Source organism: Fringilla coelebs, assembly GCF_963513975.1.
Source record: "Fringilla coelebs genome assembly, chromosome: 10".
Lineage (NCBI taxonomy): Eukaryota > Metazoa > Chordata > Aves > Passeriformes > Fringillidae > Fringilla > Fringilla coelebs.
The window spans coordinates 16,852,373-16,875,680 of record NC_140036.1 but is presented as its reverse complement, the minus strand read 5'-3'; the positions used below and the strand labels follow the sequence as shown (position 1 = coordinate 16,875,680).

Here is a 23,308-nt window from a genome sequence, read left to right as displayed (position 1 = left end):
CACACATAACCAGAGGATGCAGAGAAGCTGACAGGGACAATATGTAAAAGTGATGGATGTTTAGGAAGATACAGCTTGTTTTCTCTGGTAGAAGATGGCCTTCCTGGTTTATGTGAGAAACTCAGAGGTCTCTCTCAGGAATATTAGTGCAAGGAATAAAATTTCGTGCAGCATGATATCTACAGGAGGAATAACAGTTTTGACCTCAGGTGGTATTTCTCAATCCCTTTTATCACAACACTCAGAATATTTTTTGGAGAAAAGGACCTTTCTGGACATTGCTACTGTATTGCACAAGCAATAATATCATAACTGGAACAATCAATAAAAATTAGGGTTTTTTAAAATATATTTTTCTTGCTTAATTTTGGGGATGTGTCTAGTTACTGCAGTAATTTCATGTGCAGTCAGTTGGGAAACTTGTGTCTAAAGGCCTGCACGGACTTTGCCAGTACCAACTGCTAATCCCTAAATACTGTATAACATTAATATGCAGTCACTGCCACCCAGCTTGCCCTTTGATCCATAAGTAATTGTCAAATGCTGAAAGCTGCTGAGTGTCCTTGCCATATTTCCTGAAAGTCACACTAGCAGAGTTGCCATAGGTGCTGGGAGTTATTTCCTGCAGGCAGGCACTGGATGGCAGAGCTGTCAGCAGCATTGTCCCAGTGCTTTCTTCCACAGGAGACTCGGATAAATGTGGAGGGGCACTGGTTACACGTGACCCTCCCTCCCCCAGGGAACTGGCAGAAAAGCAACAAAGAACCAGCAGAGAGGCAGATGTTGAGACAGGGCAGATTAACAGGGCCTGTCAGGGCACAGTCCCAGCTTTAAGTTCAATTTTAAACGGAATTTCTTGCCACACAGAGTGTGTAACTCTAAATCCCCTTGTTCCCTTCACATTAGCACTACTGCAGTGCAAGTCCCCACCATTCAGCTTTCCCTGTAAGTGAGGAGAAAAAGCTTCCCTGGACAGGGAAGAAAGGCATGAATCAGACTTCTGGCCCTGCACTTCATGCATGCCTAATTGTCACTTTGCCACTTTAATAAAACAGATGTTCTCTGTTAGCAGCTTAATGCAATTAGTGTAATACTTCAAAGGGCTGCTGCCCCTGCCACGTGCTGGAGATTGAGCAGTGTGTGATGGAGGGTTATTGATCTTCTGGGCTGCTGCTCGGGGTTTCTGTCCTACTCAAGCTATAGAAAATCAAATACAGAAACGTCCCCTAACTCTTTCTCCAAAGTATTTTTGGATGCTTATTTAGGTTGCTAAATCAACCTCTCAAATCTAAATTGTTACAGAAAAGAGCTCTGCCTGAGAAAAAGCCTGTGAGGAATGATGGTGTAATTGCAGGCTGAGCTGCCAGTCACGGTTTTGGCCAGAGGATGTGCCACCTGCTCTGGGTTATGAGCCATCCTGACCCTCCATAATGGCCATGTGGCTGCTTCTGTTTCAGCCTTCCCTTGGTTCTGCCTCATGTAACTACACTGAGTGAATCCCCAGAGCTGATGCTTTCAGTTGAGAATGACTCTATTCCGTGAAATTTTAAGACTGTGGAATGACTACATGATGCTTTATTGAGATATCCTTGGGGTGGAAAACGTGGGCAGCCGCTACTGGTCTTGCTCCACCTTTGCCTTGACCACTTCCTGAATTATGCTCAGTATTAGGTTTCAGTGTTTTCTCAGCCATTTGCTCTTTGATTGCAACTCCCCTGGATTTGGATTTGGAGGTATTTTTTGTGACAAACTGTTATGACACACACTTCTTGGTGCTTAAGTTCTGTCAGATTTTGTGGGAGTTCTCTCATGGAGTTTGTTTATTTAGGCTGACTTCAAAGTGCTCTGCCATCACTGTCCTGTCATTGTGGCTTTCCTTTTCTTGGCAGTCAACAGTTGTGCTGTGAGGAAACCATTCACAGAGATTGAGATGATAAACTACTTCAGCTCATAACATCAATATTGCATTTTATAGTTTTTTGCCATATTTTTGCTGGTGCTTCTCTCAGACATTTCTGAAAAGATGGTATTTGTGGACTTTGAACTTTGATTTTTATCCCCACAGGGCTGTACATCCTCCCTTACTCACTAGCAACAGTAACACATTGCTGTTGTCCTACAAAAAAGCTCCTAATGTAAAAATATTGGTTTCAGCCTCTTTTTGTGAAAACAGAAACCAGTTCTTTATGTCAGGCTTGAAAATATATCCTCTAACATCTTTTTATTGTCTTTTCCTGTTGATTTTCTTAACCCTTTTAGTGCTTTTGTTTGCATCCTCAAGCTTGTTATGCAGAAATGATGAAGATGATCCCAGGTACTTTGCATTTTCCAGTGTTATGAAAAACTCATAGAGCTATTTTTTACACAGAGGTATCATGCAGTTCCCACTAATCTACCCAGAAAACACCAAGTTACTCTTCTCTTAGGCAAACTCCCTGTGACAAAAGGTCTTACAGCAATTAGGACCAGAGGTGCCAGTCCCATTTCTGTTGCTTTTCTCATTTTTATTTTGGATATTAACATCAATTATATCAAATTTTCCCCACTCTTTGTGCCACCTGAATTGCAGCCTTAATGCTCCCAGGTTTTAGGCTCGTTCCACCCTGGGAATTTTGCAAATTCCTGAAGACAAATGTGGGCAAAGATTTAAAAAGCATAGTAATGTATTGTGCAATTTCCACTTCTAAATGTTATTTATTTGAAGTCTCACTCAAGGCACTTGACTGCTTTTTTTGTGCCCAGTGTATGAACAGTTCCTGTGCTTCAACGATGCTAATTCCAATATGACATTCCCTCTTGGCAAGCATGTTACACTTTATTCTTCATATTGAAATATTAATGTCCCAGAGCTGAAATTAAACCTTTCCTTGCTCAAGTGTTTCAGGACCATGCTTGTTTGATTGTTGCATTACCTGCACAGCTTTACTTTTGCAATCTTTTGCTAATCTTCCTGAGACTTGCTTCACACTATGCTTTTAAGTCCACTAAAAATCTTAACTTTGGCTTCCTGATAACTCTCATTAAAACTTTCTGGTTTTGCCTCTGCATTCATGTCTGTGGACTGCCCTTTTTTCAGCCTACCACCTTTTAGGTAAGCTGAGTTTTCTGCCAAAAATCCAAACCCAGCAAATATTGCTGACGGTCTGTCCAGAAGAGGATGCATCAGACAGGAAGAGGTCCATGTGAACACAAAATCCAGTACAGAAAAAAAATCATCCAGTGACATCAGGTGCTGGTGGAAGTAACTATTCATGCATCTGGCTTCAGACAGTGGGGGAAGATTAAAACCGCTGGAAAGGGAAAGCTAAAGGTAACATCTGGCAGGATAAATTGCTGGCTGGTTCATTTGGCTTTGTCCTGCTTTGACACTGATGATTTGATTCCAGTTAAACCTCACCCATGTTCTGAAAGAACTCAATACATTTTCTGATATCAAAATACTAATACAATACCAATATGAAACGTTTAAAATTAAACTATGGAATCTGGACTAAACCAGAGAAGAGATGAACATGGCTGCATTTAGTCTATTCATGAAATGTATGTAATTTCTTCTGGCTTCAGTTGTCTGCACACAGAACAATCTTTCTTCCTTTTTTCCAACATTTTTTAAAATTTGAAACTGATATTTTGGTTTGAAGAAACAGAATTTTGCAATTTTATGTTTTGCTGATCTCAGCCTCATAACGGGCAATGGTACCTGATTTACAGTGATTTTAGCAAAGCCATGGAACCCACCTCAGCCTATTTCCCACCGTGCTGCCCAGTAGATGCACAGATAAAATGATAAAAGATACTGGTTTGTGTTGCCTTCTCTGAATACCCCAGGCACTTGTGTGTACCCACAGAAGCTGCAAAGCCTGGCCAGCTAAAGGAGATGGAGGTCTATCCCTTAGTCACATCACTTTCTTCATGCTGCCAGCTTTGCAAAATACCACCTTTATGTCTGCGTTGGAGGGCACAGCAGTTCCTTGTTCAGACTTGAACGCATTTTTAGTGACGACAGTTTTGCTTTGCAATGCAAGATTGAATCCTCTGGTTACTGGCACACAGAGCTTTCCCCCGTCTGTGCTTCAAACTCAGTGTGAATCCCTTCATTATCAGAGGACAGACTCTTAATGTGTCCTGTAAACTTATTGAGAACTAGTAATAATAGCCAGGATTCTGAAACTGACTGAAAAAGTAGAAAAATAAATCAAGGTATGTGAAGCTTTCAATTAGGTTACATTTTAAAAAAATATATAAAGAATTGGAATTTCATATTTAGTTTATTTTTGAATATGAAAACTGTAATATTGTGATTTTAAAAATTACTTAATTGCAATGTGAGTTTTTAAGCACTGTATCATTAGTGCTCACTTGGTGAAATGCTTATTTTTTTCCATTTACTGGAAAAAAAAAGTTTGAACGCTCAAGGCCAATTTTTCCGAAATCACATGTAGCAATCTCATCTTCTAATTGCATCTTTAGTCTGTAATTACACTTGTTTTTGCCTGTGTAAACTGTGTGTACTGGCAGGGAAATTTGAATTAACAACCACATTTAAATAATACTTGTGACTAAAATGCCTGGAATATCTTACCTATTGTAAGTGCACACCACATACTCAATCGAACCTGTTGTAAGTATGTACTCTTTGCTATTGTAACTACATTCTAACTGTGTGCTCTAACCTATATGTAACACTCCTAATCTGAATTAAGTCACTGTAAGGCAAATCACTAAGGATGTTTTTAAAGTTCCCAAAGCAGATGAAACTGAGTTTCACTCATGTCCAGTGGTGAGCAAAGGCTCTCACCTGCTCTCACTCAAATCCAGATCTCCCAACAGACACCAGCAGTTCCCCAACACAAACTTCAGGAAAAATACCTTGAGTACAAGTGATTCCACATTCTGATACTGAGGCTTGCTGAAAGCAGAGATGTGCTTTTGATCAGGGGTCAGTTTGATACATCTCAGTATGGCAAATGGATGGGGTGCAGGAAAAGGGCAGGCATTGATGAAGAGGGAGGGACAGAGGGAGGGAAAAGGCACTGAGACTTTGTAGAACTCAGTCTGCAGACAAAACTGGTGGAACAAGAAGCAAGAGACTACTTTTTCCCAGCTCCAGTACCTCCTTTTTGATAGAGACAGCTATAAATCAGCTAGCAAATTAGCTTAGAAATGCTAACAATAACTCAAGGTTTTATAGTCCTGATCATTTTTTTGCTAATTGTTGAGTTTTTCAGGCTGCAAAAAGCTTGCAAGCAATTCCCTCCTGGACCAACTCCTCTCCCATTGCTTGGAAACTTGGTGCACTTGAACTTTCAGTTTCATCGGGATCTTCTGATGGAGGTATTTCTTTTAGTATGCTCTTAATCAGTTATTTTTAGCCATGACTTTAAACATTGTGATTAATTGAAGATATTAAGTCTGTGAAAGTTACAGACAAGGTGTGGACATATAAAGAGTAATTGATTCCTACATTTGAGTCATCTTCTTACGTGGAATATGTCTTCTTCATGAGAAAGTTAATGCCCTTAAGAATGAAGTCAACTTGGGGACAGAGTTTATGACTTGTTATTAAAGTTGGAGAATACCAACAATCTAAAACGAAGTGTGAAGCTGTATCCACTATAGTGATAGCTATATCTGCTATCCCTACATGATACTTTTTAAAATTCTCACTGACATTGCCTAATTTGATCACAAAGTGGGTAATATGGTTCATGCATGCTTGTAGTTCAGGAGGGGCATTTACTCTCCATCTTCCTACAGCTCCTGAAAAGTTTGTTGTTAGTGACAGCTGCAGTAATTCCTCTAATGGTTTGCAGGTGACTTCTAGTTCAGGGGGATGCCTGAGAGCACACATGGGCCAATGAGTGCAGAGCAGGCTCAGGCTGTGACGCTCTAGCAGGGAGAGGAAAGCCACAATCTAAATAAATATGAGGAGAAGCAAGTGTCTGGTGTGATCAATTGGATGTAATTCTCATGGCACCTTAAACACTGTCTGCCACCTTTTCTGTATCATTGTGGGTGTGCTGCAGCAGGGTCCATACAGTACAAAGCTTTTTTCATGCATGATTGGAGTTCCTCTGCCATGCACCCATCCCTGCTTGGATGCCTCTGCTGTGGCTAAGGGTAAGTGCTCTCCTCAGTACTATGAGGAAACCCTAGACTCAAATGCAGCCCACTGGTACTTCATGGCTCTTGGTTAATTTCTGTGTCCGTGTCCTCTCCTGGAGCACACAGATGGTGCAGGTTTTATCAGCTTATTTCATTTTGCAAAGGCAGGACTTGCTGGAGGCACAGAGCCCCAGGGTGGTGCAGAGTGTGGCTGTTCAACTAACAAGGTACAAAATGCTGGGGTTGGAGGCAATGCAAAATAAGGTACAGCAACATAAAGTACAAAGTTTTCTTTCTTTTGCTGCAGAGTTGCTGCAGAATGTGCTTCGAAAAGAAAATAAACTTCCCCCTGGGCTAAAAAAATTGGCTGCTGAAAGCCTTATTCTCAGCAAAACAACTGCTTCTAGCTGCAATTATATGCATGGGAATGATGTTTTCAGCACAAAACTGTCCACTGGGCTGGTGAATAGCAGGTGCAGTTTGACATCTATATATGGGGATTCATCTGTTCTTTACCTGGCACCTTTTCCCCTTACAGCTGGCAAAAACTCATGGTAACATGTACACTCTGTGGTTTGGGTGGGTCCCAGTGATTATACTGAATGGATTTCAAGCAGTGAAGGATGGCATGACCACACACCCTGAAGATGTTTCTGGGAGGCTGGTGTCACCTTTCTTCAGAGCACTGGCCAAAGGAAAAGGTGAGATTTTCCTGCCATTGATAGTGTAAAGGAATGTTGACTTGAAAACTACTCTGCCTTGTTAGACTCTGCCCTCCCATTCAGAATGATCTTCCATCAGGCACTGTTCAAGTCCTCTCCTGGCTTTTTGAGAATATCTTACTGTCTGTCATGGTGCCTTGTGCACTGAGCTTTCTCTAGCCTAGGAAACACTCCAAGTTGTTTCTGTGCAACCTTTTTGCTGTATTCAAGATGTTTGAATGTGATACAATCCAGAACCCAGCAATCTTGCCCTTATCACAGACTAATCCCTTGTGGTACACATGATTTTGCTGTACAGCACATGAATGCAATGCTTGTTTGGTAACTGCATATATTATGGTTGCCAAACACTTTCTATTGTGAGCAAGAGACCTATAAATCCCTACTTCAGAATTCACATTTCTGTACTTGAAGCCACCCCCAAACATTTTGTGAATACCTTTTTGCTGTGAGAGTGTGCCTGCAACACAGGAAAACCTTTTTTCTTAGGGTATTCCAGCAGTTTGCAGTGTTTTTTTCCTCTCCCTACAGTCGTTGGACCAAAGTTGACACAGATTGTTTAAAGCTGGGTGAAACCTCACCTCCACAGAAGCAGTTCAGGGCTCTTCAGCTGACCAGGAGTGCAATCTAACAATTAATGGAGTGTTATCTCTTCCAGGGTAGAAACAGAGCCCAAATGTCACTTATCTTTCACCTTCATCACCTCAGCCTACAACCATCACATTAATTGATCTATATCTCCACAAACATACGCTCCCTGGATCTCTGCTCGGTGGAAATTCATTCAGTTATTCCAGTCTTGAGAATGATTACTTGAGTATGGCTAAAGCAGATTTCATAAAAAGGCATCTTAAGGTGTTTTGGAGTTTCTAAAGACATCAAGAAATGGCACAGTCGGAAAATCCTTAGATTGCTCTTTTCAGTGATTAACTATGTTCAATGTTAAGAATGTGTGGTCTAGTTATAGTTTGGATATGTTTGGCTATGATTTTTTGTTACCAATGATTTCAACTAAAGATACTTGTATTCCCTGATTTATCCCATGTACTTTATAATATATATTTAAATGAATTGTTCCATGTCTGTGGCAAATATTGACATGCCAGGGAACACCCTCAGGTATTATACTTGCAAGTGGTCGCTCCTGGAAGCAGCAGAGGCGTTTTGGAATAATGACTCTACGCAATTTGGGAATGGGGAAAAAAGGCCTGGAGCATCGAGTGCAAGAGGAGGCCTCTCACCTGGTGGAGTTTTTTGTGAACCTCAAAGGTATTTTTACCTGCTAAGAAATCAGGTGTTTTTCAGTTTGGATATGGATCCATATCTTCAGTATGCAAACTTACCTACCCCTTCTAGGGGATGTATCCAAATTTACCAAAGCACAAGAGCAGATAGAGCCTAGAATCACAAGTATTTCCTTCCTATATAGCTCTTCATACATCTAGTGAAGCTGGAAATTTCTGGAATTCCACCTCCATGGGTGGATAATTTGTCTGTGATATATTGTGCAATGACACAGTGCTGCTGAACTGCTCAGCCAAGCTATTCCCAGGCTGCCTGCCATGGGTGACTGAACAGTATTGCAGAGCTTAGTAATTTCCCTAAATTTCAATGACACTGGGTGCCCTGCATATTTTAATGTCTATCTGGCTAAGGAACTATTGGCTAAGTAACTACTGGCAAGAGAAACAAAGTAGGAGGTGAGAGGGAACTTCAGTGGATTATCAGGTTAATCCTAGAGTCCATGACAGGATGATTTCTATCCAAATCACTTTTTGTGAATATCTGTTTCATAGCTTCAGAAAAAATCATCAGACAGAGATATGATTTACTGCTCACAGCTGAGACTGTAATAGTTTCATTATATTTACTTTGCAGTTCCTGTCTATCTATTCTTCTTCTTAAACCTTCCCACATTCCTCCAGGTTTTCCTTGTAATTATTTTTTGACATTTTTGAACATGTCTGTCACTGACTTCCCTTAGTTCATCTCCGGTGGCACTGCTTCCTTCTCACATGCTCTCCTCACAGCTGAAGACAGCAGATTTGATGCGATACCCTAGAACAGACTTAGCTGTACAACATTGTTTCACAGACAGGGCTGTGAACAGCTGTTTTAGAGCTAGGAGGAAACAGTTTAACAGCGTTCTTTATTTTAAGACTATGTTTTATTTTCCTTAATTTGTGTTAGTGAGTGCCACATCTCTGTCCTCATTCACACCCCAGCAGGATAAAGAGAACATTTTATTAAATCTTTAATAACATCAAGTCCTATCAGTATAAGGATCACCTGAAAAAAAACACTGAGAGCGAATTCCAATTACTGTGTTTGCAGGAAGACCTGTGGATCCTTCTTTCCCTCTTTTCCACTCTATTTCAAATGTAATTTGTGCTGTGGTTTTTGGATATCACTTCTCTGATGAGGATGAAACCTTCCATGAACTGATCCATGCAACAGAGAAAATATTCAGGTTTGCAGGCAGCTTTGTTCATCAGGTGAGTAAATCATATGCTGGGGTTTCTTTCTGAAATAGGTAGAAAGTGAAAGCACAGATACAAAAATGGGTCTTCACAAAATACAGAGCAACAGGCAAATGTTGGCTGGGAGCTGTGTCCTTGGAGACTAATGAAAAAGGCAAACAGGATCTTTGTGTATTTCCACCACTATTTTCCTTTTAGATCCAGCGAAGTGTTACAGCAGGTTCTGAAGTGTAATCATCTCTGAGACATATTCTAGGGTCTTGGACATCTTTTGTTCTGATTCTGAAGGGCAACAAAGGTGGAGAAATGGTAATGATGTAACCTACAAACTGTCACTTAAAATTAGAGAGACTTTGCTTGTTGGGTATGAAAGAGCAAGGAGAGGAGATAGAACTGCTCTCTGCTGGGCAGGGTGGAATGGCAGATGCTGCACAGACAGAACCATCCAAGGCAGAGGACAGTACTTAGAGCTAACAAATGTGTGTGTAAATACATGCAGCAGGCTGAGGATGCAATATTGTTAACCATGAGAGCAATTATTGCTCCTTAGCAGTCATTAAGACTGACTAGGAAAACTAAATTAGCCCTTATGTTAGAGTGATACCCAGACCATAATTCCTTTTGTGAGCTTCCAAAAATTCCAGCAGTTACTTGAGGCTTCATACCTGTCAATCTTAGGAGCCCCATGGTATCCAGAAAGGATGTCCTTACATTTTGAGTGTGTGGGAGCTGGGGTCTCCAGCTGTGCAGGAGTGAGGTCATATAGTGATCTTCATTAGCCAAGAGGCATGAGCAGTGTTGTCAGAATTGCCTTGATCCCTGGAATTGTGTCAAATTTCTATTAAAGCTTTCCCACATGACAGCAAAAATCTGCTCAAAGCAATGCTAATTTGTTTATTCCACTATCGATATTTCTGGACAGGACAATTCAGCCTTTTGGTTGAATGCATGGTACCTCTTGTGTGTCCCTCCTGCAGATGTATGAAATCCTCTTGTGTGTCCCTCCTGCAGATGTATGAAATCCTCTTGTGTGTCCCTCCTGCAGATGTATGAAATCCTCTTGTGTGTCCCTCCTGCAGATGTATGAAATCCTGCCCTGGCTGCTGTGCCGTCTCCCTGGGCCTCATAAGAAGGTGTTGGCTTGCTATGATGTCCTGAGTTCTTTTGCAAGGAAGGAGATCAGAAGACATGTAGAGAGAGGGATACCAGCTGAACCACAGGATTTCATTGACTTTTACCTGGCTGAGATTGAAAAAGTAAGTGTTCATTCTGGTTGATAATGCTGTTATGAAGTATAAGGTCAAACAGACCATTAAATCACTCAGTGTGACCCTTCCACCACAGCTTCTTACATTTCATAAGCTTCTTAACGTGAATACAATATCTTGGCACTTACTAACTCACGAGTCTCAGAAAGGCATGCAGTTTTGTATTTTGGTAAGATGAATGAATTACCATCATGGTGAACCCATGACCTCTTATCTGCTTTCCATAAATATCCTTGAGTATACGTCAATCCTGTAATAAACATGAGACAGTTTATTCCTGCTGGTTGCATAACTTTGGTAGACCACCTCATCTTCTCCAGCAAGGCTCATGTTTACAGTGGGATTAAACACACATGCAAAAATCACTGCCCTGAAATAGCAGGCATGCTTCTTTGGGATCCAGTGTGTGTGCTCCCACACTGCCTGTCCTTGTGCCACACAAAGGTCTGGTTTCTCCCTTGGCAGGCAATCATTATCCCTATGTTACCTCTAATCTCCCCACTGTTTGGGGCATGGCTGGCTTAGCCCCTATATTCAAATTGGACAGCCTAGAAAACAATTTTACAAACAATGCCATAATCAGCATTAATCTTCTTCCCTGCCCAGGCTGTTATTTTCCACAGTAGGAAGTGACGGAGCCAGAGAGGCTCTGCCAAGAGCACTTTGGCTTCCGCTTCAAACTTTGCAGGAGGTAAAAGAAGCATCTCTTTCCTAGGGTAGTTGAAGTTTATGTAGTTTCTACCTCTGGTCATAAGCTTTCAGCTAGTCAGGCTGCTGTGTCCTCACAGTGTTGGCTCTTGGGCTCTGAAAGGAGCTGATACATCATCTTACACTTAGTATCTGAGTGAGTATGATAAGATTTTCTAAAATAAGCATTTTAGAGGCAAAGATGCAGCTTTCTCTGGTGTCAGTGGTGCAATTTATTGCCATCTGTTTGTTTGAAAATGTTTTTGCCTAATGTATTTTCTCTAGTTGTGTTTTTATTTTACTCCCTTATTACTCAGAAGGAAATACATGGGTACCTCTTACCCATCAGTTCACATTTATCCTGAACTGAGAAAAGAAATTACTCTCAAAATGATCTGTTGAAATCCTTTTATTCAGATACATTTTCCTTTGGCATTTGCTAGCACCATCAGATACCAAGGGCAAGGAGTGACAATGTTGTAAGGCACTTGCTTATAAGTGCACTCTGGACAAACTGCAAACTTGTAGTGTGCTTTGAAGTTTTTGTGATTGGGTCATCAAGCATAGAATTGCCTTTTTGTGATGAAAGAATAATCCACCTCATGAAAGACAGCAATGCAGACATACTGTGCCTATTTGGGAAATTAATAAACTCTTAGTATGCATCAAAAGCTGTTATTTTGACTATTCTTTGTGCACATGCCAGCTGGGGAAGTCTCACAGCCCTCACACAGAGGGCATACAGGATAACCAAATTTTCATACTTTAACTTCAACTTTTATCACCATCTACAGTCTAAAGAGGGGGTCAAGCCCAAGTATGACGAAGAGAATTTGGTATATGTCATAAATGATCTTTTCCTTGGTGGATCAGAGACCTCAAGCACTACATTGTACTGGGGACTGCTCTATATGGTGGTGAATCCAGACATCCAAGGTGAGAGTGGCAGGATTTTCCTGTTTATTTTTTTTATCCTATACTAAACTCAGGCATTAAATAATACTAGATCACAGGGTATAAACCTAATGTACGATGCTAAAATAATAAGTTTTTCTGTTGCTCCAAGGAAAGTGACCACCTAAAGTATTTCACGCAATTTTCTCCTCTGAAGTGGTGAATATTTCTCCGCAGCCAAAGTGCAGAAGGAGCTGGATGCTGTTCTGGGTCCCTCCCAGTTAATTTGTTACGAGGATCGGAGAAAACTGCCCTACACAAACGCTGTGGTTCATGAGATCCAGCGCTTCAGCAACATCGTCTTTGTTGGGGTCCCCAGATTGTGTGTGAGGAACACAACTCTGCTGGGATTCCCTGTCAAAAAGGTACAGAAACACTTTCAGCTTCTGTTCTTTCTTCAGCAGAGAGGCATTTCAGTTTTGTAACCTGTTTTCCATCTATAAACTACTCTCCATTAAACTGAGGAATGCGATGCCTGGGGAAGAGTTACTATCTGTGGCACCAGGAATGAAAGAAGTCTTTTCTTTAGCATGTAGCTGCTCACACAGCTGATAAGGCCTCTGCCAGGGATGCCTCAAGTCAGTGCCCAGCATCACAACTGCAGAAACCAGCTCTGCTCGGCTGGGACTGAACTGAGAGGAGAAACTGGTTTGCCAAAGCGCTGGTTAAGACATCCCTGCCCAGCCTGGCACTCACCCAAATGCCAAGAAGCAAGTTTTATCCAACAGGCTTAAACTGATGGGTGACAGGCAGCAGGAGTAGGAACTGAAGCAACAGTTTCTTCTTTGCAGGGCACCATTGTTATACCAAATATAGCATCTGTTCTGTATGACCCTGAGCAGTGGGAGACACCTCGGCAGTTCAACCCTGGCCATTTTCTGGATAAAGAAGGAAACTTTATACCTCGAGAAGCTTTCTTACCATTCTCAGCAGGTAAATGCATTGACAGTTTGAACTGACCAGGCAGATGAGATGATGAATAAAGTCTGAGATCATGGTATTTCCTCAGATAACAACTTCTATCTCTGCTGTTTACTGCTTTTAAAGAACATTCCTGGCTTGTTTCTGCCAAAGGAGAGACTTCTATGCTGTCAGACCCCAAACTGTTAATAGGACACTGTGGTGGGAATCCCACTCAAACTCCCAAACCTCTCAGGCTGGCTGCATGCTACAGTCATACACAAGTTTTGTCTGTAGTATTCTTTACACCTAGCTATTTTCCTGAGAAGTAATTTGTCCTGTGTGTACTGGAATTATTGCAATCTCTTTTAAAGAAATAAACTGAAAGAAAAGCAGAAGGCATCCTAATAAACACAGGATTAAGTTCTTGTTTACAGAACTGAAAATCCAGTTGCAAAAGAAGGAAACAAGGTAACAATGCACAGTCAGTAATCGAACCCAGCAGCAAATTTCCTGCTGACAGGTTTAGTTTGTTGATGGTCACTAAAATGTCCTCACAGAAATGGTTTCTTAATTCAAATAGCTTTTCCTTTCCTTATATTTGTCTGCTATGTGTAAATATGTATGTAATATTCACCTTTTCTGCTCACACCATTGGTGCCAAGGAATGGGAATCCTGGGAAATGAACAGTAGGCCTTGTGCTTTGCCTATAAAGTGACCAAGCCTCTGTTCAACTGCAAATGCCACTACTAAGTAATTTTGCTCTGCTGATGTTAACTCACTAAAGCATGTGCAAACAGGTGGCAGATTTTTTGTGTGTAGTCCTGAAGTTCAACATCTTCTGTAAAAGTAAAATAGTTTTTTTTTCTGTCAGGTCAGAAAGAAATTATGTTGGCACCACATGGGTTTTCATTGAAATTTTCATTTTGTGTCCCCTAACCTAGGACATTGGATGGGATCTTTTGGAAAGGGAATTCACATAGTTTTAGTTCTGTGGCATTCATGTTGTTCTCCTTGAATAAAAAACAAAACCCACCTCTGCTTTCAACAGGAATGAACTAAGTGATTATGAAACTCAAAAATTCCTAGACACTCACTGTCCTTTCCACTACCCTCTGCAGGGCACCGGGTGTGTTTGGGGGAGCACTTGGCCAGGACCGAGCTGTTCATTTTCTTTGCCAGCCTGCTGCGGGCGTTCACCTTCCGCCTCCCCGAGGGAGTGACCCAGGCCAGCACAGAGCCCCTCATGGGGGGCACTCTGCAGCCCCAGCCCTACAGGCTCTGTGCCATCCCGCGCTAGGCTGCAGGAGCCACAGGCTGCTCCCTGCAGGAGGACTCCCACCTTTACTCTGTCATCCGTAATAATACGGTTTAGGTTTTGAAATCATGTTCCAGGGCAATATGCACAACTGGGTGTGTTACTTTTTAAACCACTGTGATTGCTTCAGCTAAAAGTGAGTTTGTGTCACAGAACTGCAGAAGGGCTGTTTGTTTCGTATTTGCAGGATAGCAGGAGTGTGTGAATCCAGAAATCCTAAAATGTTTAATTTTGATAGATATGAAAGAGCTGCCTAGCATTATATGGTGCTCAGCTCCGCTAAGATACGGTACAGGAAAGCACTGGCAAGTTGTCTGCCACCCAGGCCCTCTGCTATTTTTCTTGTGCTTTTCTTTTTCTTTCACGATGGGCCTCTCCTGGTTAGCAATATTAGTGCCACAGCCAAAAGCAGGACAAACGCCAGACTCCAGGGAAGCTATTTACCCTGGCAAAAGGAAAAAGCAGACACTGGAGACAAAGACAGCCTTGTGTAAAAGTTGTTAGATTCTGCATCCATCCAGAAATTGAAAGCAAGGGTTGATTTTTTTTCACTTCTGTTCATATAAGTTGTTTGGGGAACTGTTTTGTTTCAAAGACCAAGGCAAAACTGTCCCTGTGGAGGCTTCATGGACTGACCCAGTGAATTGTTGGTGTGTAGTGGGGGAACTTGACATCTATGGGATTACATTTTGAAAAAAAGAAATTCTCTGTTGCACCAGCCTATGCATTTGGGGAAACTATTTTTGTATTTGAGGAAGTTTAGAAACTCTTGAACAAACAGGAGGTGAAAGAACAGGTAACTTTTGCTGTGTCTCTGGCAGGTGACAAAAGCAACAAAAAGGGAGGTGGGTCAAAAGAGCCAGAGGGGGTTGCACTGCACATGCTGTGTTGGTAATCTGAGCCTCATCACAGGATTTGTACCAAGCATCTCTTCCTGTTCAAAAAGCAATTGGATATATCTTCAGCAGGAAAATTACTTTAGGGTTGTTTAATAACAATAAAGTGTTTGGCGTTTGTACTGTTCTTACAAACTTTTCTAAGGCACCCGCAATCGTCAATCGTGTGCTGTCAGAACGAGAGACTGGCCGAACTTTCACCTGACACACCATGGCTGTGTTTGAGTTCTGTAACAGAATTAAAATAGTTTCATATTAATCTTCATCTTGAACATTTATTGTCATTATTATGTCACACTCCTATATTTTTCCTTTGAATAATTTCATCTTACTTTCAGACAGTGCCCTGACCAAGTGCCTGCTGAGACATAACTTCTAAACTCCTTGCAGAACTCTTAGAGGAAAAAAAGGGGTTTATGGGTCTGACTGAACATAAAAATGAAGACACAATGTAGAAAATAATTCACAGAATAAAGCACAGACAAATGTGGGCACAATAAAACATAGAAAAAATAGTCCTAAATTATCTGGGTGATTCTCCAGGATGCTCTGAGGAGCCACTATAAATCTGTATGAATTATATGTTAAGGTGATTTCACAGAGCTCATATTAGCTGGAGAAAATCAATGGCTTTATATGCACGTGGAAACATATCTTACAGAAATGAATAAAAAATTGTGGGTTTCACTATAGATTTCTCCTTGCTTCAGAGACATCACAGGAAATAAAGCAATCAGATTTAAAAAACACAGCAGCTATCTTTTAGATTGAATCAAAAGGTTTCCAAATTTCTTCTTCCTCTTCCTCCATGTACTGAGGGGAATCATTTAGATGAAATTTCCATTCAAAATAGCTTTTACAATTTCACCCTTAGGGAAAGAGGGAAGTCTCAGTAGGAGCTGAGAGACTACAGTGTGCTGGGTGAGAAACAGCTGGTGGGAAAGTGTCATATATTAAACAAATTTCATCTCAGCAGCCCCTGCCCTGCTGAAGGTTCCAGAAAAGAAAAATTACAAGGAATGCAGTGAAATGGTAGGAAGTAGAAAAATCTCTTTCCTACTGCTGGAATAAAAGGAGTTCAGCTTTTGTCCTGATAAGCACAGAGGACACACAGGGAACAGCAAGGAGTCAGGGGAGCATTCAGCAGCTCCTGTTTTAATTTCCTCAGCAGCAGTGTGTCACAGCTGTGCTGAGAAAAGGAGACCAAACCCCCCAAGTCAGCTCCTCTCACCACCACTGGAAAGAGGCTGTACTGGCTTCAGATAGCACCACAGCCAACAGGACATCTACAAGAAGTTATACAACTTGGGTATTTAAAGTAGGTAGCAGATAAAATAATCTAACAACGCCATATAAATAAGGGGTATTATATGTGGAGTAATGCTGTATCTGTAGCTTACTGTTGTGAAAACAAACATCACTGCTAGAGTCCATGGAAAAAAGCATGGATTTAGGGGAAACTTCTAAGTCTCAGAGGAAATGGTGATTTAGCCTTGTATTTCTAAATGCTGCTAATTAGTGTCCTGAAACTGAACCATCATTATCGTGTCAAAACATATCTCTTGGAAAAGTTAAGCAGTAGATCTTACAGCCAAAATATACCTTGGATACCTCTATATGTTGAGATCTTCACATGAAAATTTTCAGTTGTCAGGAGCTTGTATGTTTTGCACATTATTTGGTAAAGAAGGAACACACAGTTGCTGCTTTTTCTGATGTCATCAAGAGCTCTGTCCTGCAGGATGGCATGGGAAGACAGTGGGGGGGGGGAATGGTATTCTATGAACTTGTCCTAGAGCTTTCACTGATACAGGAAAATCCCATGAAGTGTTCTGAATTGAGCAGATCAGCAGATCTCTAGAAGAAATGTTTGCCATTCAAAAACTTCCAGCTTGATCTTTTGCTATCATTCAAATCTTTTTAATGCTGCCTATGAGACAGGGTGCTTTTTCAGACATGAGGAGACAGAAACTTATAAGACACTACTACTTTCTACTGCTCTTCACGTTTACTTGGTTTGGATAATCAGAGTTTCTGCAAAGTTTTCTTTGCTGAAGTCATCTGGAATTGATGGCTGTGTATGTTGAAATGTTGGCTGTACTCTAAACTCACCCCTCTCTTGCCTGAAGATAAAAGGCAACGCCAGCTCTGCAATATGACGAAGACAACCTGGTCTGGGTCCTCCACGTCCTCTTTTTGGCAGGAACAGAAACCACTGCGACCACTTTGCACTGGGCACTGCTCCATATTTTGATTTAGTCTAGAAAAGATGGGAGACTAATGAGGTCACATGGAAAACTGCTTGGATTGTGCTTTCTCAGAGAACACACCAAGGTCAGCACAAAGGTAAACACTTGTAAAACTGCATGCAGTTGGAAATTCATACTCTTAGTGAGCTGACAAACACACCTGATTTATTGAGCATCACGGGCTCACCCAAGCCCCTGAGCTTCATCTTGCTGGCTTGCACCTTGGCAAGAAGTATCCACTTTTTCTTCCTTTCCATGAGAGTCAGGATGAATGCAGAGGGAGCCCGGCATGCAACAAGCCTGTGTAAGATAACTGGAGAGTAACAGTGTCTCTGCAGCTGTGCTGTGAGCACAACCAGTTCCCCAGGCCTCTCCCAGGGTGGTCCTGATGAGACAACAGCATTGACAAATTGCACATTCACTGAGAGAGGGGAAACTCCCATCCTTAACATACAGCTGCAACATGGGATGAAAGGAATACCTTCCTTACAAGCCACCACTGTCCTTCTCCAGTACAGCTGTTCCAAGCAGGGGCAGACCCCCTGAATGTCCTTCCGATTCCTGATGCTCAAGATTCTCAAAGAAAGTTTTTATCTGGGGAAGAAAACAGTACTGGCAACTCCTGGGCTTTTGAGAAGTATTTTGCAATGCTTCATTGTCTTTCATAATGTTTCTGAGGAATAACAAATTCAATAGATTTGTTTTCAGTCTTCCATAATGTTCTCCCATTATCATGTCTCTCCAGTCCTGAGCCATCCATACACTTTATATGTGCAAAATCTTATTAGGGCATTAGCTGAGGATGTTTTAGTGCATTAGAAGGAAACAATCACCAGAGAATGTAATATAATTTCTGTGCAGGGTAGTTCTCTGTTTACTGTCACTGGAATGGTTAACTGGGAACGTATTTGTGACAGCAGCAGCCCAGGGCTCTGTGCTGCAGCTAAAATGATCAGTGAGTCTGCCAAAAGGGGTGGTCCTGCCCACTTTTGTCCTTGGCCATGTTCTCACTGTTCAGTGAGGCAGCAGCCAGCCAGTGAGTGTGTTCAGACTGCTGAGCCAGCAGAAGACTATTACTGCAACTAAAACTGAAAGGCTTTCCACCAGATCAGCCAAATGAATTCAGGTACTTTATAGCTCTGTGTTGCTGAATCCAACCCTGGTGAAAGGGAAAATGAGGGGATGGGACCCCTTGTTTTCATGGCATCTTGCTTATAGGTAGATTACAGGTTTACTCTTACTTGAAACTACATGAAACACCTTGTCCAGGATCACAGAGGAGATATGCAGCACAGCAGGGAACTGAATCAGGTCTTTAAAGTCCAAGCCAATGTCCAGAGCAGGGCCCCAGCCTTGTTCTCACTGTGAGAGCTGAAAGAAGACACACCTCAGGTCACTTGATCCATTCTCCTGTAGAGTACTGAACAGTCACCTGACCAAAAATAGTGCCTGAGGAATCCTGTTATTTTGGCACAAGTTACAAAGAGGAAGAAAAGGAAACGAGAAGAATCAGCAAAACTCCTCTATGAGAAGCCGAAAGCAAAGTTTATTTGCTTAAGGAGTTAATTCTGTAGCCCTTATTTTGGCAATACTGCTGGTTGTATCTTGGCACAACAAGGCCATGGAATGCTCCTTGGCAGTGGCCTGACCTGGCCAGTGCAGAACCAGTTAAGCAGGTGAGACTACAGCTCACTGAAGGTATTACTGCTCCAGGCCAGTCTTTGCTGTTGAGAAGAGGAATGAAGGGAAAAGGATGAAGAAAAGTGATGTTACCTGTGGTGTTACAATATTGAAGGTCGTGTTGAGACAAAATTTCCTCTTCCCCAGAGTTCTGCTGGTTTTGGCAGTGTGTTGCAAGCGTCAGTAATCCCCAGAGCCACTGTGCACTGCAAAACAACCAAGTGGATGGATTAAAGTCTTAATCCATTTAACTGCATAAATGAGCAGCTGCACAGACCTGCAGCCAGGTGACATTGCCTGTACTCTTTGGTAGGGTATCAACACACTGCTTTTTGGGCTTTTTTTGTTGTTGTTGTTTGTTTGAGAGCATAGAGTCACATTAATATTATTACTGACAATCTTTAATATGGTCTACACACTGCATCTGCTAAGATGAGCCAGGAAGGATTCCTGCTCAGGATTCAGGCTATGCCCCCATCTCTGTCTGTCATCTTAGCACAAATTCTAGCGTCATTATAGCGCAAGGGATTTCATATCTCCAGGGCCTCATACCTCCTTGAAGTTCCTTCACAACGCAGCTCCTCTATGCACTGCCTGTCCCTGGTCCTTGCAGCAGTCATCTGACTCCTTTTCTTCACAGCCAACATATCCATCTCTCTTCACAGCACAGCCAACAAATACTATCTCTCTCCTCAGCTAGCTAACCCACTCTTTTGTGGCACTTGCTCTTATTGGATACAGGTATGGCTTGTTAAGATCTGGGCCTGTTTCTAATCTTTAGTAATTGGTTCAGCTGCAACTCCTCAGGTGTGAGACTACCTTCTGCACTATTTTCTTACATTCCATCTCTCCACATCTGTCTGTCCTGGGAAATACACCTATATTGATAAAGAGTTGAGTCCCTAAGCCTAGGACATGTATGAGACAAAATGCACTATTAAGGCTTCCTGTTTTCCTGTGTGTAGAAAAGAAAAAACAGGCCCTGCTGTTTCTTTGGGTACTGACTGGAATCCAGTTCAGGGATTCAGGCACTTGTTTCTTCTTCCCTTTCCCCCTTACTTGGGCTATTAAGGAAAAAGACTGGACTCCAACTGTTGTGAAAACCATCATTCCAATTACTCTCCCTTATGGAAAACAGCCATTGCTCCGAACACGTGACATCAACCAGGCGCCAATTCATATTTGCATGCATTTTCAGTATGGTCAGTATATTCCAGAATCCCTGGTTACATCTTTGTTTCCAAAAATTGCAAAGGAGGAGGCCTGCATATGCATCTAGAGATATGCAGTCCTGGTTTTAGATGTTCTGAGTTGAGCAGCATATTACCAGTGGATTCTTAAGAGTGAGCTAGAGAACTCAACATGTGTCAAAACTGTGCTCAAACTCTTAACAGCTTAACAAATGCCATGTTTTCACCAGTTCCCTGAATATCTCTGGAGCAAAGAGGTGCCTTTTCATCTCTGAAGTGTCCAGCATATATTATCAAAGTGCTGCAACTGCTCAGAAAAAGGTCATATATATATATATATATATAGTGACATAAATATGTATATAGTTGCACATGGTGCAGGGACAATCTTTATTCATTCCTCTGTTTTATACTTTAAAATTCCTAAAACATATGTTCAGAAATCCTTACCTCCTATCCCATACAGTCGCAGGCTAGCAGATGTTGTTCCTGTCTGAAATCACAAATCTTTGTGCAAGGTAACACTATCTCGTCTTCCCTCCCTCTGTGCAATTAAGTCTGTCTCAACTACCCAGGTCAAAGAGTTTAAAATTGGTCTCTAATTTATAGTTGCCAGAGATTTGGTTTGCAGAACTACTGAAAACCCAAACTCCAGTGGCAATCACAAGGATTTGTAAGAGTTAAATACTTCCCAGGCTGTTCAGGGTATTCAACACATCTCCAAAAAGAAACTCCAGATCAATGACTGATTGAAAAGTTTACCCCACCGGCTTCAGCAGATCCTCCAGCACAGCAGTGAGTGAACATTACCATCTAATGGCTGTGCTTGCTAATTACAGCTATAATTCCTGCTTTAATGGTGGAGGCTGGTCCTTGTGTAAGTACTGATGCACTGAAAAGACTGTAGGATTGGAAAACAAATAAACACAGAAAGATAATAAAAGCAGAATTTATGATTTTGCAGTATCCATCAATCACCTCCGGTGGGCAAGGTGAATGGAGGAACCCTGCTAAAATGTTTCTGGCTAACATGTCACAGTTGCTGCACTGATGGCTACATGTGCTGCAGACACATGAAAAATGACCACCATAAATAATAATCCAATGCATTAGTAACTGTGAAAGCCTTTTAAGATTCTAATAGTGAAACATGATTCCGGCCTCTGTTTTTCCCTGACAGCAGGATGAAATTTCTCCCATCCCTTCCCCAGCCAATGCCAAGGGTTGCACCAGTACCAAGCTTCTCCCCAGTCCTTCTCCATTTTGTTGCAGATGTCATCTGTGCCAGTGGGCACATCTAGAAGCAGCAGAGATCATTCAGGTTGAGGATTGAGAAAGCTAGGACTAGGGACAAAAATACTGGAAGCCTGGGTCCAGGATGAATCTTGCTGCTTCACTGAGCTCTTTGTCAGAGGAAGAGGGGAAATACAGATCTGTATGTGCTCACACACACTCCTTCTTATTTCCAGCCCTGCTTTTTCTGCTGGAAGTTGCAATTTCTGCAGTAGGTTCAACAAGAGGTTTATCTAGCGGACACTCCCACACTGGAGTCTAAAACATTACATCTGACTCATTGCTCTCCTGCTAACCCTTTATGGGAGAAAGTGACAGAGAGGTTCCCAAATTGTGCTGATTCTGCACTTTCCTGTAGAATGAGCTCTTGCCCCCACTCATCCTAAAGGTGCTGGAAGAACAATCCCCCAGTTTGTTTCTCGATTCCTGCAGTCTCAGTTATTTGTGTAATCCCATGCAAATCAAGAGTTCAGTGTAACAAAGGGTCAGAGCCTACAAAAGAAGTTAATTATGCAGCTTGCTTTATTTGTAGGCATGGATCTCTCTGTTCCACTCCCTTCTGCCATCAAATGGATGTGCTTTTTAGATATTGCTTCACTACAGAGGCTGTCGTGTGCCAGAGGCTGCTCAGAGGATCCCAGGCCATGGCATCTCCTGGCCTCAGGTGAGCAAGGGCTTCCCTGTGACTGTATCAACATCTGGCAGGATTCCTCAGGGAGCTGTGGCATGGCGTGATTCTTCTTTGCCAAGGCACAGAGAGGAAGAAGAGCTCTAAAGTGAACACTGAGCTCTGCTGCAGCCAGTACTCCCTGCTGTGCCCTTCTTTCTCAATAATGATCCCTCTGCAACCATTCCTGGCTTACTATGCCTACAGACCCTCGAATCTCCTGTAACAGCTCTCTTCAGAGAGACTTCACCTGACTCTACATATATAATATGCAGCATCAAATTTGCCATGGGGCCAGAATCAGGTTTTTCCTCTTAGCTTGTGCCTTGGAGGGTTTTGTAATAACCCTGATTTCCTGTGTTAGACTGGGCCTTAAGAACCATCCAGAATAAACAGGACAAGCTGACATGAATGTGGCTTTGAGAAGAACTACAGACAAGTGTTGACTTAAAATTTAGAAAGGAACAAGGTCATTTGGGAAAGACACTTAGAAAACTTAAGAAAAAATGTATTTATGGGAATTTAAATCTGCCTGATCTGAAAGCTACCAGTGGAAAGCAGGCAATCCAAAAATGTATGGTAATGGTCATCCTTAACACGGTTCCTACAAGATAATTTTAAAAATAATTAAGTGGTCATGCATTTCCTATAGTCAGTCAAGTAACAGTTGTGGATCATTGCAACGGTGAGGTACAGTTCAGCTGTGAACATTCAGCCTGTAAGTGCTCTGTGAAGCCAAGGTGTTCATGGCATTCCCCTGCTTGTATTTCCAGGGGCAGCTCCCGGACACTTTCCCATCATTGCTGAGGCCCTCAGGCCCTTTGTTGATGAGAAGGCTGCTGGCAGAGACACACCTGCAGGATCTATGAACTCTTACTAAGGCTGAGATCAGGCACCA

At 41.9% G+C, this 23,308-nt stretch overlaps 1 protein-coding gene across 1 annotated transcript; it reads left to right on the top strand.

Annotated features, from left to right (window-relative positions):
- Positions 1–5,163: 5,163 nt before the first annotated feature.
- LOC311157377 (cytochrome P450 2J6-like) lies at positions 5,164–15,092 on the top strand (the record flags this gene model as incomplete). Its single annotated transcript, XM_084212065.1, has 9 exons — positions 5,164–5,334; positions 6,644–6,806; positions 7,947–8,096; positions 9,162–9,322; positions 10,387–10,563; positions 12,057–12,198; positions 12,394–12,581; positions 13,008–13,149; positions 14,239–15,092. 9 exons carry the CDS (start codon positions 5,164–5,166, stop codon positions 14,415–14,417), a joined length of 1,473 nt encoding a protein of 490 aa, XP_084068191.1. The 3' UTR covers positions 14,418–15,092.
- Positions 15,093–23,308: the final 8,216 nt, after the last annotated feature.